The following is a 17,000-nucleotide window of genomic DNA, read 5'->3' as shown; positions in this document are numbered from 1 at the left end:
TTGTTATATGATTTAGAGATGTGTGGTTTTGGACAAGTGTCTGGCAAATAAACAGAATAGAGTTGTTGTATTTTTTTAACGTCACAGGTTGCTAACACAGGAAGGGTACCTCTACCTGTTACGGTGAGCTTCATCTTCCCAACGAAACCCGAAGAAGACTTCCGAATCACTCATCCCAGAATTACCAACAACGAAGTGGTAAGAAAGATTTTCTCTCGTTTTTTATTCTATTATGTTCTATTCTGTTTTACTACTGTTTCCCTTGATAATGGGTCTCTATCTTTCAAGGCCAAAGGCAGCATGCACTGCACCGACCCACACAGTATAGTGACCCAGGTAAATCAATTTGCAACAGCACTACATTTCAGTTTAATTTCATTTTCATTACGGTTTACCAGGAGGACAGCTTTGTTGTCACGCAGAGTCAATGGACCCTAAAAACATGTAGCAAATAATGGTCTAATTGAGCATCAATTACTTTTAGCTTCATTGTGTTGGTGCTGTTTGTTGCAGCACAGTCTCACCCCAAGTAGTCAATATCTGACTACCTTTGACCAAACTGATATTTGTGACGTCTGACGTATGCCTTTGGAGTCAAAATGTGACTTTGTCCTCAAAGACGCCCCCCTTGTGGCAGCATAATGTCATTGAGGTTAGGTTTAGGAATAGGTTTTGGTTCAGGACACATAGTCAACATGTGGCGTGGAAGGAATACCCAAGATGTTAAAAATCGCAGTCTGGTCAAAGGTAGTCAGAAATTGACCACTTGGAGTGAGTCTGTAATTTATTAAAGTTAAGTTGCTTTATTTGCTTGACAGAGCTGTTCCAGGAGTCAAGGCTGCCTCAGGATTAGATGTTCCATTCCCACGTTGAACAGCACAGAATCGGTTCTGTTCACTCTGTCTGTGAAAGCATCAATCAGCCTGAGTCTCAATGTCAGTATGTTGTTGTCTTTTTAACGCTTTTCATTGTTTGTGAGATGAAGAGATTAACAAGAACAAGATGAAAGCGCAAACAAACAAGAGCTTTGAACCAGCATCAATGGTCTCTTACTGGCTGATTTTCAGGAGTATACTTTCTCAGAACAAAGATTGCAGAGGACCTTCACAACTTTTGCAGAGATCGGTTACAACACAACACGTTACATACAATTTGGATATGACCAAAAGAAACTTGACAACTTCCCTTGGCAGCAGGTGACTCACCTTTTTATTACTTTTGCTTTATTATTATTATTATTATTATTATTATTATTATTATTATTATCATCGTCATTATCATCTTCATTATCATTTAGCAAAAATATAGGTTACACAATAATATCGGGGCAAGATTGTACTGTTTCCTAAAGTTCAGTTTTTGTTGTTGTTGTTGTTCTTTATCAGTATTCAAGGTCAACATCATCATCAGTAGTCTATTAGTCTATACAATCATTCATTTGAAAATCCCAAATTTGTAGGGACTAGACCTAAAAGTTTGAAATTCTGTTTAACTTTGTTATTCTTTTAAACATTGTTATTTCTATTTTAGCCAAAGCCATTATCGGTAGATGGTCTATAAAAACATCTGTTGGGATATGTAAATGAATTAGTTTTTTGGGTGGATGCATGGCAATTCACATGACCTAACAATTTTGTTTCTTGTTGAACAGGGCAAAACCGCCGCTGAATACATAGTTCCAATCCACCTCCCAATGCCCATAGGTATCGCATGTTTCGGAGGTCTGTTACTGCTGATTGCTATACTTCTTGCGCTATATAAGGTAAAAAAATAGGTTTGAGCGCATACTTTTGTCTGCTATACAGGAAAACTTTGATATGTTACACTGAAGACCTGTTTTCAGATATTTTGTGGTGAAATACATGGTCAAACAGGGAATCTTAAAGGTGCACTGTGTAAGATGGTGGCCAGAGAAGGTGTTGCAATAAACTATCATTTACTAGTATGACCAAAGTACAGTAAATTTTGGAGCTGAAAATGTCTATCTCTGGAAATATAACAGTTGAACAGTTCTGAACAATAAAATAACAGTAACTAATTTACCCAACAGTATTTAACACCCCGCCCCCCAAAAATAAATAAAATGAAATAAAAAAATAAAATGAATTAAAAATAAACCAGTAACCCACCCATCTGAGGGTCTCGAGCCAGTCTTTGGGAACCAGTGTTATACTACTATGGAATATCTGACATTTGACTTTCCCCCTTCCTCTGGCAGGTCAATGACATGCACAAATCGCTCAAACTGCTGCAACAGCTCAACAACACTCCCACCAACAAACATCTAGCGGGTCAGAACACAGTTTTATCTACAACAATACAAACACTACAAAAAGACCACAATTACACTGTACATAGTGTCATATTGGATTTAGACTGGAAATGGATTTTCACAAAAGATTTTTGTCTTCTAACTAAAACCCTTGTCTTTTTTTAGAATGTGCATACTTTAAAAGCATCATACATCATCATACATGTGATATATTTCATTGGGCACAGTGACATTGTATTCCGTACTGCAATTGCAGCATTTTTCCTCTATGGGGCAGTAAAAAACTATAGGTGTCTTCACAACATTGCTGCTACTGTAGGCCCCAATCTGATTGTATCTTCTACTTATACTTGTACTATGTACTTGACTTATACACAAACAGAATACGTATACTATGTACTTGACTTATACGCAAACAGAAGACTGTGTGGATGGTGCGTTGATGAACAAAAACTACCGGGACCTTCTGGAGGAAGACGCACAGCATATGGAGGACGCGCCATTGGGTGCCCCCTCCCCCTTCTTCTCCCCGTCCCAGGTGATGAATGGCACTGTGACGATGGCAACCACGGCCAGTTCCTCTCCACACGACACGCTCTGTGAAAACACACACACACACACACACACACACACACACACACACACACACACACACACACACACACACACACACACACACACACAGAGACACAGAGAGAGAGAGAGAGACACAGAGAGAGAGACACATATACAGAGAGAGACACACATAGAGAGAGAGAGACACACATAGAGAGAGAGAGACACACACACACACACACACACACACACACACACACACACACACACACACACACACAGACACACACACACAGAGACAGACCACAGGCAGACGTAAACACCAACTCATAAAGTATCATACAGCAAGCCAAATGTTCTTGTTTCTGTTGTCCACAGAAGAGCACATGTTCCAGTACTTTTGATCACCTGACAAATGGGTGGGTTCTGAACCCTTCTGGGTTCTGAACCCTTCTCTCATACTCATTCATTCATTCATTCATACTCAGTCATTCATTTCTTCATCTAATTCTATATTAGTAAGTTCAATCCTAGTATAGAACAAATTGGCGACGAGGATGGCGAGTACAGTGCCATTACCTGCGTTATTTTTGCCCTGCGCTGGACAACCTACAATTCCGTTCGAGATGTGGGCGAAAATGTTCCAGAACTACCTGCTAGCTATTCACGCGGAGGGGGACCAGTGGCCAGATACGAGGCTACGAGCACTCCTGCTACATTGCCTGGGGACGGAAGGACAGCGTGTGTTTTACACACTTGCAGATGCCGGTACAACCTACGAATCGGCGATGACAGCGCTGGGTACACACTTCAACCCTGCAACGAACATCGTGGTGGAGCGTCACAAGTTCAGACAGCGAAGCCAGAAGCCACACGAGTCCATGGCGGAATACGTTGCAGCCCTGCGCGAGCTTGCGACTACATGCGGTTTTGGAGGTAACATGGATGAAATGATTCGTGACCAGATCATTGAGCATGCAAGCTGTTCCAAAGTTAGGGAAAGACTTTTAGTGCAAAGCGATGCAACGTTGAATTTGGAGAAAACCCTGAAAATTGCAAATCAAGTGGAATCTGCAATCGGTTATGCACGAACGCTGGGTGCAGAACCTCGTGCACCTGTGCATGCGGTGGCGGCGAAACCCCGCCATTTCAAGAACAAAGGGGGTAACCACGCCAGCGCTGCTAAAGCTACACCGAGCCAGGATCGACGATGCTGTTTCAGATGTGGATCGTCAGCACACATCGCAAATGCTCCGGATTGCCCTGCACTGAAAATCACCTGCCGTAAATGCAACAAAATTGGACATTTCGCGAAAGTGTGTAAGTCCTCTGATAAACCTGCAAAGAAAGTTAGTGTAGTGACTGTACTGGGGATTGATTCACCTCATGCTGCTGAGAAAATTACATGTGCAGTGACTGTAAATGCAAAGTCACACAGCCATCCAGTTGAATTAGTGGTGGATACGGGCGCTGCTGTGTCCATTATTACCGAATCCTTCTACAGGCAGCATTTTAGCGACGTGCCGCTGACTGAGCCTGCCGTTAAATTAGTCTCATACACCAAGTCAGACATCCCAGTGCTAGGCTGCTTATCAGCTACAGTGCAGCATGATTCGACTACAGCGCCAGCTAAGCTATACGTGGCGAAACAGACAGGTACCGCTGTCTTAGGGATGGACTTGTTCAGGGCACTTAAACTGTCAATCGTGGACAATGCCGTGCAATCACCTGCTGCTGCTCCGGTGACTGAGGTCACACAAGGCACGAGCATGACACTGGGCTTAGCCAATAACTTTGTACACCAAGTGAAGGTGAAGGAGGGCAACGAAGCCGTCCGACCAAAGCAGCAAAAGCTGAGGAGACTTCCACTTTCCGTGAGACAGGCGGTCTCCGCGGAACTCGAGCGACTGCTGCAGATGGACGTGATCGAGAGGATCGACGCTTCCCCATGGGTCTCCCCCATCGTAGTCACGCTACGAAAGAACGGTGCGGTGAGACTGTGTGTGGATCTGCGTGAGCCGAACAAGTCAATTGTGATGGACAGTTTCCCTTTGCCTCACATGGACGATATATTCTCAAACATGAGTGGGGCAACAGTGTTTTCCACCATTGATTTGGCAAACGCCTACCATCAAGTCCTCTTGGCTGAGGAGAGCCGAGACCTTACTGCATTCATAACTCACGAGGGACTGTTCAGATTCAAACGAGTGCCTTACGGACTCTGCTCAGCCCCGAGCGCATTCTGCAAAATGATGTCAATACTGCTGAAAGGGCTCGAGGGGGTGCAGTACTTCCTAGACGACGTCATCGTCTACGGCAAAAGCAAGGAGGAACACGACCGTAACCTCCAAAAGGTGCTCGCTGCGATCAGAGAGGCTGGCCTACAGCTCAACGACGAAAAATGCCAATTCAACAAATCCAGCCTGCGGTTCCTTGGGCACACCATCTCCGCCCAGGGCCTGCAGCCACTGTCCGAGCATGTCAGAGCCATCACGGAGGCTCCGGCACCAACGGATGCAACTACACTACGCTCATTCCTGGGGCTCACAGCGTGGTACCAAAAGTTCGTCTACAACTACGCCTCGGTTGTGGAGCCCATGCGCGCTTGCTTGCGCGAGGACACTTTTCGTTGGACTGAGGCAGCACAGGAAAGTTTCCAGGCGGTCAAGGGCCGCATAGTCAACAGTTCAGCACTCGCCGTGTTCGACCCGAGCTTGCCAACGTATGTGTCCCCGGACGCATCGGACTACGGCTTGGGAGCGGTGCTGACCCAACTTCACCCGGACGGGACCGAACGCACCGTGGCATGTGCGTCACGTACCCTTTCCTCTGCTGAGCGCAAGTACTCCATCGTGGAAAAAGAGGCACTGGCCTGCGTGTGGTCAGTGGAAAAGTGGAGATCTTTCCTGTGGGGCACGAGATTCACGCTCCGCACAGACCACCAGGCGCTGACTACCCTGCTTGCAACCAAGGGCCTGGGCCGTGCAGGAATGCGCATTGCCCGTTGGTCTGCGAGACTGCTGTGCTTCACGTACGACATGGAATACCGCCCTGGCTCACAAAATCAGCCGGCAGACTGCTTTTCCCGACTTCCTCTGCCAGCTGAGGAGAACACTGAGTCAGTGACAGAGCCAGAGCTCGTTGCTCTGTTGGACACAGAGCTGAAAGCGCTCTCAATAGACCAGTTCACCGAGGCATGCGAGGCTTGCCCCGAATTGACAGCTCTCCGAGAACAGATACACCGGGGCTGGCCGAAGAACCAAAAATCTCTGCCAAACGAACTGATCCCATACTTCTCAGAGAGAGATGAACTTTCTGTACAGGACATGATCATTTACCGGGGCCCTCACCGCCGCATTGTGCCAGTGGCGTTGAGAGAACAGCTGCTGGGCCTAGCACACGAGACACACCAGGGCATCGTGCGCACAAAGCAGATGTTGCGGGACTTGTACTGGTGGCCCGGGATGGATGCGCGTGTGCAGGACAGCACGCGCAACTGCGAAGCTTGTCGGCTGAATGACAAAAGCGCCAAAACGCATGTTGCTCCTCTTCAGCCGGTGGCGCTGCCTGATGCCCCATGGCAGAAACTGGGCATCGATATCGTTGGGCCGTTCGAGTCTGCGACCTGGGACTGCCGCTACGCAGTCACTCTGGTGGATTACTTCACAAAATGGCCGGAGGTCGCTTTCACCTCTACAATCACCAGTGCGGCAATCACCAACTTTCTATCCGCAGTCTTTGGCCGATTCGGAAACCCTACCGAATTGGTGAGCGATAACGGAACGCAGTTTACATCCAACGAGTTTGCCGAGTACCTTGCCGTGAGGGACATCAAACACCGCAAAGTATCCCTTTACTACCCTCAAGCGAACGGCGCCGTGGAGCGCTGGAACCGCGTTCTGAAAGAAACACTGCTGACTGCCGAACAGCTGAGAAGGCCCTGGAAGCCGTTCATACAAGAATTCCTGCTCGCTTACCGTGCGACTCCTCATGGCACTACAGGCGTGTCACCCTACGAACTCATGTTCAACCGACCGATGCGCACCAAAGTCAACATTGGCCCTGCGCGCAAAAGTCAGACACTGCCGGAGGACCAACTTCGCAGCCGGGTGGCCGCGAAACAAGCCGCATCCAAAGCCTACACAGACAAGAAAAGGGGTGCACGAGTGCCGAGGATCAAGGAGGGGAGTCTAGTGCGGGTGAGGAAACCTTTTCATGTGAAAAAAGGACTGTCAAAGTTTCACACTCCTACACGCGTCATGCGTAAAGCTGGTTCGAGTGCTTTTGTGCTCGAGGACGGGCGCACTTGGAACGCAGCTCACCTTTCCCTGGTTCCGGAGGAGGACTCAGACAGGGAGACTGACACAGAATCAGAGACTTCCCCTGCACCTGTGTCCGAGCCTGCCCCGAAAGCTGAGACACCCCAACAACCGGCTGGTGGTGGGGTCGTGGAGAGACCAGTCATGGACAGACCGGTAAGAGCGAGAAAGGAGCCTGCTTGGCTTCAGGTGTATGAACATTAACCCTATCCAGACTGGGGGGGGGCTAAAAGTGCCCGCACCAACTTTGATGTCGTATAATTCCTTAACGACTTAAGCTATGACTACGAAACTTGGTGACTTTTCCTAAAATTTAGTTGGCTACAGTTTAGTACCAAAAGGTTATGTTTATCATTTTTGCTGTTGCCATGGCAACTGCTTTCTGACAGGTATGTCTGACTGAAAATCATTGATCTAAGTCTCATTATTGTTCCTTTTAAATATTTTTTTGTTATTTCCATTAGCATCAGACAGCTTTGTGAGTATTAAAGTGGTCTGAAGCATAGAATCATTAAAATTTAAGTGCATTACCTAAATTTGATGGAAAATACATTATGGCGAGATTTTGGGCATTATAATCAGATGATGTCATAATGACGTCATAATACCAGATAATGACACAAAAATTATGTCATTCATAGATGTCCATATGTAGATCATCTCCCCAAAGTTTGGTGGTCATACCGTATTCCGTTCATGAGTTATGAGGGGGGGGTCAAAAGAGCCCCCCCCCCCCAGGCCCAGGAATGCCAAAAAAGCCCAGTCTGAATAGGGTTAAACTGAAAAAAAAGTGTAAACAATGGACTGATTGTTGCTTTAATGGACTGTTTCTGAATGTTGCTTTAATGGACTGTTTCTGAATGTTGCTTTAATGGACTGTTTCACAGTTGAAAAAAAAATGGACTGTTTCACAGTTGAGAAAAAAAAAATGGACTGATTACATTGAAAGAAAGAAAAGAAAAAAAGATGAATGGACTGTTTACCTTTTGAAAAAAAAAGATTGAGATTTAACTGGAAAAGTATTACTTGTGTGAAAAAAAAATACTTTGTTGTTACTTGATTAACTGATGTGATTCTGTGACTACTTAAAACTAATACTGCTAAGGTTGCTTGGTTAAAAACGTTATCTTGCATTTGCTGGTTGAATACTTACCTGATATGATGTTGGATTGCTTATGAATCAGTTGACATGGTTATTAATTACTTATGATAATTTTCTCGAAGATGGGTATGCTTCTTAAGAGAGGGGAAATATGTTGTGTTCCGACGTACTACAACTTCTGTTCTTGCTTTACAGGTATGTTTCTTAAGAGAGGGGAAATATGTTGTGTTCTGACTTTACATTCATTTACATTATTGCATACTTACCCCACGCCACTAGGAGGCGTACCTGACATACTGTAATGTACATCTGTACATGGGTATATAAATGTGTGATGACGTTGAAGTGATGTCTTATGTTGAGTATGAAGATAAAGAACACGCGTTGGAAGTAGCTACGGTTGTCATTCATTTCTTCATCTAATTCTATATTAGTAAGTTCAATCCTAGTATATATATACATAACTCTTGAGTTTAAACCCAAAAGTCTTCAGTAAACAAGAAATACATGGGACATTCGCTTTTTTGTTAAGACATTGGGAGGGGACTATAAATTCAAACAGACAGACCACTGCAAGGGCAAGTGCAAGTGCAAGCACACACACACACACACACACACAGAACAATTTCTTATATATATGTAGATGTGTGTGCACTGTGCACCACTTTCTTATCTTTTCAACGCGTCACATTTACAGGCGGTAGATGACGCCGAACGTCCACCGCTGAACCTGAGCATGACGGCTGCAGAGGCAAAGCAGAGTCTTCACTCCAAGACGAGGGCGCCCCCTACGGACTGGAGTGAGAAGAAACGGCTTTTCAGGAACTACTAAAACCAGCTAGCAGCAATCCCACCAACAACCTCCACATGATGACAGACTTTAACCCGTTAAAACATGGCATTATAAATTTGTTGCTACCAGAGTGGCAATTACTGAGTCGTAGTGCATCACTAAAGCCCCTGTGTTATGTCATAGTAGAGTAGTACTATGATAAAGCAGTGACTATTACAGCGTGCCTCAGATGGTACGGCATGCAAATGGGCTACGAAATGTGAATTGTTTTTCTATGTGTATATGCTAAATCTGAATACTGCATCTTTCAAGTTCAAGTTCAAGATCAGCCCCTTCGGTGATATGAAAAACACAGTTAGGAATGTGTTTTGTTCACTGATCACTCCTGGAAGTTGTGGTTGGTCACATGACAAAGCCCGTGTGAGAAATGAGAACGCTTAAAGAAGAACATTCGGCACAGGGCGGATACGAGCGGAACGCAAGCAGGGAGTCATGAGTTAGTGCTCATTAGATACCAATCAAACAGTGTGTTGACGTTATCAAAGACCTCCCATCCTGCCCATAGATTCCCAAACCTCCACCCCTGCATTCTATGAAAAGAGGTAATTCTCTCCATCGAGTATGTCATTCACAATGTCTGTCCATTCTGCCACAGTGGGCACATCTGGCTGCAACCAGTGCCTTGTAATCTTGTAATCTTTCTTCCAGCAGAAATCAAAACCCCAAATAAATACTTGTTCAAGTGCACTTCTCTGTTTGTATGAAAAAGCTACTTCTTTCAACTACTGTCAGTGTTCTAGCAAGTTACACCTGTGGGCATGAAAAAAAGTGGACTGAAAGCCCAGAAAGAGCAACCGGTTCTTTCTTTTAAAAAAAAAAATACACTCACAACAAGGCAAAGAGTGCCTTGGATGTTCTTCATACTTTGTTTCAAACAAACTACAAGCGGATTCCACAAAAGTTGGGACACTTTGTATTTTGTGAATAAAATCAAAATGCTGGCATTTTGAAAACATCTAATATGTTCATAAGGTATAGCATTATGTACAGACAACATATCAGTTGTTAAAGTTGAGCAGAATTATTGTTTTGAGGTAATTATGTGATCATTTAAAATTTGACCCATGCAACAAGGAAGAGGAGTACAGGGGATTGGTGGATGACTTTGTAGGATGGTGCCAAAACAATCAGCTGCACCTGAACACCACCAAAACCAAGGAAATGGTGATCGATTTCAGGCGCTCCACCCCGCCCTTGGTGCCTGTTTCTATTGGGGGAGAGAATGTGGAGACTGTCTGTACTTACAAGTACTTAGGAGTGCACCTTGACAATAAGCTGGACTGGTCCACAAATTCTGAAGCACTTTACAGGAAAGGCCAAAGCAGGCTCTATTTCCTAAGAAGGCTGAGGTCCTTCAATGTCTGCAGCCAACTTCTGCTTATGTTCTACCAGTCTGTCATGGCCAGTGTGCTCTTCTACGCTGTGACTTGCTGGGGTGGAAGCATTAGGAAGAGAGATGCTGCACGCCTTGACAGACTGGTGAGGAAGGCGGGGTCAGTGGTGGGCATGGAGCTGCAGTCACTCACCTCAACAGCTGAGAGCAGAACACTGAGCAGACTGGACTCTATTATGGACAATCAGCATCACCCCCTTAACGCCACCTTCACTAACCAACTGAGTCTGTTCAGTCGCAGACTCCGTGCTTTCACCTGCAGGACAGACAGGCTAAGGAGGTCCTTTGTCCCTTGGGCCATTCAACTGTTTAACAGTATACAGAAGGACACTAAGAAGGACATCATTATTGGGGATTGGACTGCCTGAGATGCCAGAGCTGGCCCAGATCTGGAACCTCTTCATATGTGTGTGTGTCTGTGTGTCTGTGTTTGTTTTTATGTAGCTACTTGACACCTGAATTTCCCCCTGGGGATCAATAAAGTTTCTCTACTCTACTCTACTCTACAAATCTCAAAAAAGTTGGGACAGGGCCAAAACATGTTGTAATAGTTGGATAATTCTAAAAATTACACAAGGAAGAATATTTTAAAAGGAACTATATTGACTGCCAACATGAATGCACAAATAAAATACCATCACATAGAGGCTGTGGCACTCAGCAGCGAATATTTTGAGGGACTAATTACTTATCTATTACACAGAAAGATTGAATTATCAAAATTGCAGGCATATAAGGCCTATTTCCGTAATATAGAGTACTGAGTAATCATTGCATGAGTTATGAGATCATGACATACTCGTGGTAAATAAGCAAACTATGACTCTCCAACAATGACAGCTCTCGAAAAAATGACCATAAACACAACACTTGATTAATGCACATGATGCAGACATTAATCAGTGTTGTGTGCGGAAAAGCTCATTCTATGGACCTAGTAGACATGTGAAACTGTCCTCTGATTACAGAATGGAAAATATTTAATCCTTTTTGAAAATTATGGAGTCATGCACCCTCTAGGTTATATAGAAAATGAATACTTCAGCTTGATTTAGTGGTCAGTCTGAAAGACAGCAAATATGATGGTAAGGGGGTGCAGAGGTGACTTGGTTAGGGTCTTCTTACTCACGTAGAGCATTAAAATGATTGTTGAATGATACATACAGCAAACATAGCTACCAAGGCATTATATTTTGAAGCACCGCCTTTAGATATTGCCCCATAATGGTGGCAAATTTCAATCTCTACTATGTCCCAACAGTGTGGTTCCATCATAAGAGTAAACAGGTCACAAAATTGTTTTCTTGCAGTCAGGATATGCCACATATTAAGCATAACAAAAAGGTGAACAAGTTGAAGAACACACATATCAGTTGAGCTGCTGAAAACATGTCTCGCATATCAAAATATCACATTTTTGGATAAAATTACGCCGTCAGTCAAAGTATTTAACTGTTCAGTCTCATCCCTTGTGTTGTGTTTAGTCTTATCCAATATAAAAAGCATTTTAATGGCCCTGTCCCAACTTTTTTGGGATTTGTTGCAAGGGTGAAATTTTAAATGATCACATAATTACCTCAAAACAATAATTATGCTCGACTTTAACAACTGATATGTTGTCTGTACATAATGTTCTACCTTATTAACATATTATATGTTTTGAAAATGCCAGCATTTTGATTTTATTCACAAAATACAAAGTGTCCCAACTTTTTTGGAATCCGCTTTGTAGTTAACCAAGGAGCACCTTCTCACACTACTTGAAGAATGCCTAAGACCTCTGACAGACAGCGTTGCCAGATTGGGCGATTACCCGCGCAATTGGACTGCTTGCGATGGCCGTCTGTGGATAAATAAGGGGAAAATGGGCCATTTTGGTGTTCTTTCTCTGCAGTTTTAGGCCCATAGAAATCAATACAATGTTTTGAAATTGGGCGAAATTTAGGGCATTTTGGCGATTTTTGAGAACCTTTTAGGAGGGATTTCATCAGACACATCTGGCAACACTGCTGACAGACAACTTTGCAACCATGCATTACTTGCAGGTCAGGTCTTAAATGTCTGGCTGTCTGACCAAAATGGCCTGTGGCTTTTAAAAGCAATGTCAAAAAAAAAGCGGTCATGCTGTGCTGAACTCTGTTGAAATGTGTTTCCTGTCAGCTACTACCCTATGTAGGTTTTGTGATAACCATCTTAGATGGCATGCTATGGGCTTTTTGTAGATTTTTGTGAAACATAGGCCTACATTACTTATGGCATTGTACCATTATAGTTCATGCACCATTATTGTGAAGTGTGTTACCAACTTTGCTTGCCGCAGCACTATGGCTCTCTGTAAGTCATAGCAATGTTGTTATGTTGTAGTTCAGCATTTTCAGCAAGTGAATAGTGTCGCCGGCGACCCCTGCTGCAGTAAGAGGCTACCTTGCTTAATGGGCTAGAGATTGTACGAACCCCAACTTGTTGGTAAACTGTGAATAAAGTCAAAATGCAATCATTTTCAAATATGTTTTATTATTACTGGTTTATGGATACAAAATCTCGTGCATAAGTACAGGAGGCTGATGTGTAACCCTGGATTGAATGTTTAATATAAATATGAATTTAATATTAATGTATACCTATATTTTTAAGTATATGTGTAAACAATTATTATACATTTAAGAAATACATGATTTATACTGTATGTAAACATAGTATCACACATTATCACACAGGGCTGTGGACTGGGGGAGAAATAGGGCACAGGCACTTTTGGCTTAATAGGGCTCAGGCACTTTTGGCGTGAAGGAGCCCCTCATAATTAGCGGTGCAGAACTGACTGAAAAAAAAAACAACTTTTTTTTTTTACATTTCTGAAAATAGGGGCCCACAAGGAATCGGGCCCACCAGGAAAAGCCCGCTATGCCAGATGACCAGTCCAGCCCTGTTATCGCATAAAAATGCAAATGTACCTGCAGGCACTTTGATGGAGATGGGGTAACATATACTATTAATCATCAGCCTCACCCGACAAGGTCCCCTCCTTGCTCTGTATTCTACATTGTCCTCCACACAGGCCTTGGAACCCCATGGCATACAAGAATGGGTTCAGACAGGAGTTGAGGAAAACAAGGCTGATGCCAACCACCCTCTGTGTCATGTAGACATATCTCTGTTTGCCACCAGTGTAGGTCTGGGGAGATGAGATCTCCAGAATGTTCATGACTTGAAGTGGTGCCCACGACACGACGAACGTCACAACGATCAAAGTGACCGTCCTCGTCAGTTTGGGGCTTCTGAAGTAGACGCTCTGGATGACCTGGTTGTGCAGGTGGTAATAGGACACCACAATGACGCCAAAGGGAACCGCGAATCCTAGCAAGGTCTCACACGTCAACACAATCACCTTCTCACCATGAGACTCAGTGACCTGCACACAGACCTGCCTGGAGTTATACTTCACTATGTCAAACAAGGCCACATCTGGAGCGGCCAAGACAAGAGCGTACAGCCAAAGGCCCAGCATAAGAGCCCGCTCTCCCCTCCTGCCCAGCCTCTCCCAGTGTCTCCTGTGCAGCACCAGCAGGTACCTGTGGAGGCTCATCAGAGAGACGGTCAGCACACTGGCAAACAGGCAGGAGAAGACGATGTAATTGACGGCCATGCACAAGTCCCTGGAAAACGCCCATCCATGCAAGATCTCGTAGATCCACACGGGGACGGTGCTGAGGCACAAGACATCCGACAGCGCCAGGTTGAGCATCAGGCGAAGGGCGAAGTTGTCCTCCTTGAAGCTTCGCAGTATCACGACCATGACCACTATGTTTCCAGGGACGCCGAGGCAGAAACACAAGGCCATCATGCCACTGCCGACGTGGTGAGCCATAGAAGAGTTGCTTGTTGTGTCGGAGACGTTGAAAAGCTCCATCACAGTGGCAATGTTAGAAATGAGTGGGGCAAGAAATGAGACCAGTCCAGACCAGTGTTGCCAGATCAAATCCCGCCCAAAAGGTTCTCAAAAACTGCCAAAATGTGCTAAATTCCACCTAAATTTCAACAAATTGCACTTCTTTCTATGGGCACAAAACTGCAGGAAAAAAAAATCACCAAATGGCCATTTTTTTCCGTTTTCCCCCACAGACGGCCATCCCAAGTAGCCCAATTCGGCGGGTAACCGCCTAATCTGGCAACACTGGTTGAGACTAGAAATGAGTCAACACACCACTCAAAACCAACTTCCTGCTTGTTTGCATGCATGACTTCCTTCGTGGGGTTTAGTGACCACTTATTAAGCAATATAGCATGCATGCATGCAGCGACACAATTATGTAGGCCTACCATAGTCTATCTCTTACATTACATATTGTGGTTTTTTTTTTTTACTTTTGCATATCGATTAGTCCTCAGTAAAACATGTAATATATGTAGTTGCTTTGTACATGAAACTACATCAAATTAAATACTAGACTAGACTAGACTTGATTCCCATTTTGAAAGTGCTAGTGTAGAGCCACATAGATCCTGAAAATGTGTTACAATAAATCGACTTTGTGAGAGTACATGTATCACTGGTCTTGGCAACCTTTTTATTTTATACAGTAGGCCTACTACACGTCATCTAGCAAAGTGGTTATCATCACCAAACCGACATAGTGTTTGGTTGGCAGGGAACTCATGGCAACACATTTCAACAGTGTTCAGCACGGCATGATATAGTATTTCTTCCTTTTTTTTTTTTCTTTTTTTTTACTTCGTAATCATAAGGGAAACCATGACAGCTAGTCCTTTCAGACATGCAAATGATTGTAAGCTATCTATTATTATTATTATTATTATTATTATTATTATTATTATTATTATTGTTGTTGTTGTTGTTGTTGTTGTTGTTGTTGTTGTTATTATTATTACTAACAGCTGAAAAAAAACTGCCATTCCTTAATTAGCACTATTTGAGTGAGTATCCTACTGTCTTCTTTGAGTTTCCAAGTGTCCTTCTGGGAAATTGGTGCCTCTTTGTTCTTGATGGGTGTTATTCTTAAATATTCATATTATTCTAAATATCAATTAAAAATACAAATTCTTTCTTTGCAATAATTGATTAGTTGTCATTTGTCCATGAAACATTCATTTAATGTGATGTCTTATTGCTGAGGAGAGGGCACACAGTAGGGCTGACGGTGGGAGTCATCTTATAGCAGTGAGTCCATCTAGAGGCATGTTTTGGTAATGCACTCTGGACTGCCTTTCTAAGCACCCCATGCAACTGATGAGTGTGTAACAGAGAAATATAAACTGTGCTTAACTCATTTTAAAGTGTTATTTCGCCATTTCTGGAAACATGCTTTTTTCAAACCTCCTCTGGTGCTTGTATTTGTGACTTTTAATTTGGTGAACTTAAACCTTTTGCACTCACAGTTTGAGTCTACAGTAGATAATGTTTTCAACCAGATTGCTTACTACTGTAACTGCGTGTTGAATTGGCAGGAATACCCCTCTGTGTGATACACAGTCAAGAAAGGGGAAAGAAAGAAAGAAAGAATGAATGAAAGAAAGAAGGACAACTATTGCATACATCATATTGTGTGTGTGTGAGTGTGTGTGTGTGTGTGTGTGTGTGTGTGTGTGTGTGTGTGTGTGTGTGTGTGTGTGTGTGTGTGTGTGTGTGTGTGTGTGTGTGTGTGTGTGTGTGTGTACATGCTATAGGAGAGCAACTGACAAATGTGTGTGAACTGTTTTCAGATGCTCAGCACTTTCTGTTCTTCTGGGAGGAGAGCAGTGAGAGCATGCTGTTTCTCACAAGCACATGTCACACGTGTGCAGAGTGTGTCTTTGGACACCTTCTCACTAAACATTGGACGTTCGTGCCCTGGATAACAGCCTTCAGAATCGGTGTGTGAATACACGAATACACACACACACACACACACACACACACACACACACACACACACACACACACACACACACACACACACACACACACACACACACACACACACACACACTACACTATTGCCTATGCATGAGTACCTTCTTCTTTTTCTTTTAGAGTTTGTTCAAGTCAATAAATAAGTACAAACATTTCTATTATTCAATTCAGACCATTCAAATGGGACACACTTGAGATATTAAGGCTGTATCAATTTATTGCTAAAGCAGAAGATAAGAAACAACATCAGAAACTATCGCTAGATGTGTGCACTAAGCATTTATTGTAGTGGGCGGCTTGGCTCAGAATACGCCCAGTGTTAAAAAGAGGGCCGCCCACTCTGCCTCTGTGGAGTGGCTGTAAACCAGGGGTGGGGAACCGTTTACGGCCCCCGATAGGATTTTAATGTCATGCAGCTTAACATGAAATATGACATATTTTGTAAAGGAATCTTAGGAATTACATTTCAATACAATTAAGTTATATTCTGGGGTCCTAGAGAAGGTGGGGTGTGTTTCAAAGGTGGCTGCCTTCAATATAGGCCTAAAAATGAAGGGGGAAATCCTGGTTTGTGTTCATAGGACGGCCCTTGGAG

General features: G+C 43.7%; 2 protein-coding genes across 2 annotated transcripts in view; one reads left to right on the top strand and one right to left on the bottom strand.

Moving 5' to 3' along the window:
* Window positions 1-9,792, top strand: part of LOC134452699 (integrin alpha-L-like) — a 48,506-nt gene extending 38,714 nt beyond the window's left edge. Inside the window, exons 25-32 of the mRNA XM_063203214.1 lie at window positions 88-198; window positions 289-336; window positions 819-935; window positions 1,068-1,196; window positions 1,652-1,762; window positions 2,219-2,291; window positions 2,692-2,810; window positions 8,946-9,792. Of these exons, the coding sequence (XP_063059284.1) occupies window positions 88-198; window positions 289-336; window positions 819-935; window positions 1,068-1,196; window positions 1,652-1,762; window positions 2,219-2,291; window positions 2,692-2,810; window positions 8,946-9,080 (843 nt within the window). The 3' untranslated portion in view covers window positions 9,081-9,792. The remainder of the gene's footprint in view (window positions 1-87; window positions 199-288; window positions 337-818; window positions 936-1,067; window positions 1,197-1,651; window positions 1,763-2,218; window positions 2,292-2,691; window positions 2,811-8,945) is intronic.
* Window positions 9,793-13,486: 3,694 nt separating this feature from the next.
* LOC134457403 (leukotriene B4 receptor 1-like) lies at window positions 13,487-14,689 on the bottom strand. Its single transcript, XM_063209424.1, has one exon. It carries the CDS (start codon window positions 14,402-14,404, stop codon window positions 13,487-13,489), a length of 918 nt encoding a protein of 305 aa, XP_063065494.1. The 5' UTR covers window positions 14,405-14,689.
* Window positions 14,690-17,000: the final 2,311 nt, after the last annotated feature.

The sequence above is a fragment of the Engraulis encrasicolus genome, chromosome 1, assembly GCF_034702125.1.
Source record: "Engraulis encrasicolus isolate BLACKSEA-1 chromosome 1, IST_EnEncr_1.0, whole genome shotgun sequence".
Classification (NCBI taxonomy): domain Eukaryota; kingdom Metazoa; phylum Chordata; class Actinopteri; order Clupeiformes; family Engraulidae; genus Engraulis; species Engraulis encrasicolus.
Note: the sequence above shows the minus strand (reverse complement) of the source record. Positions and strands in the feature narration are given on the sequence as shown.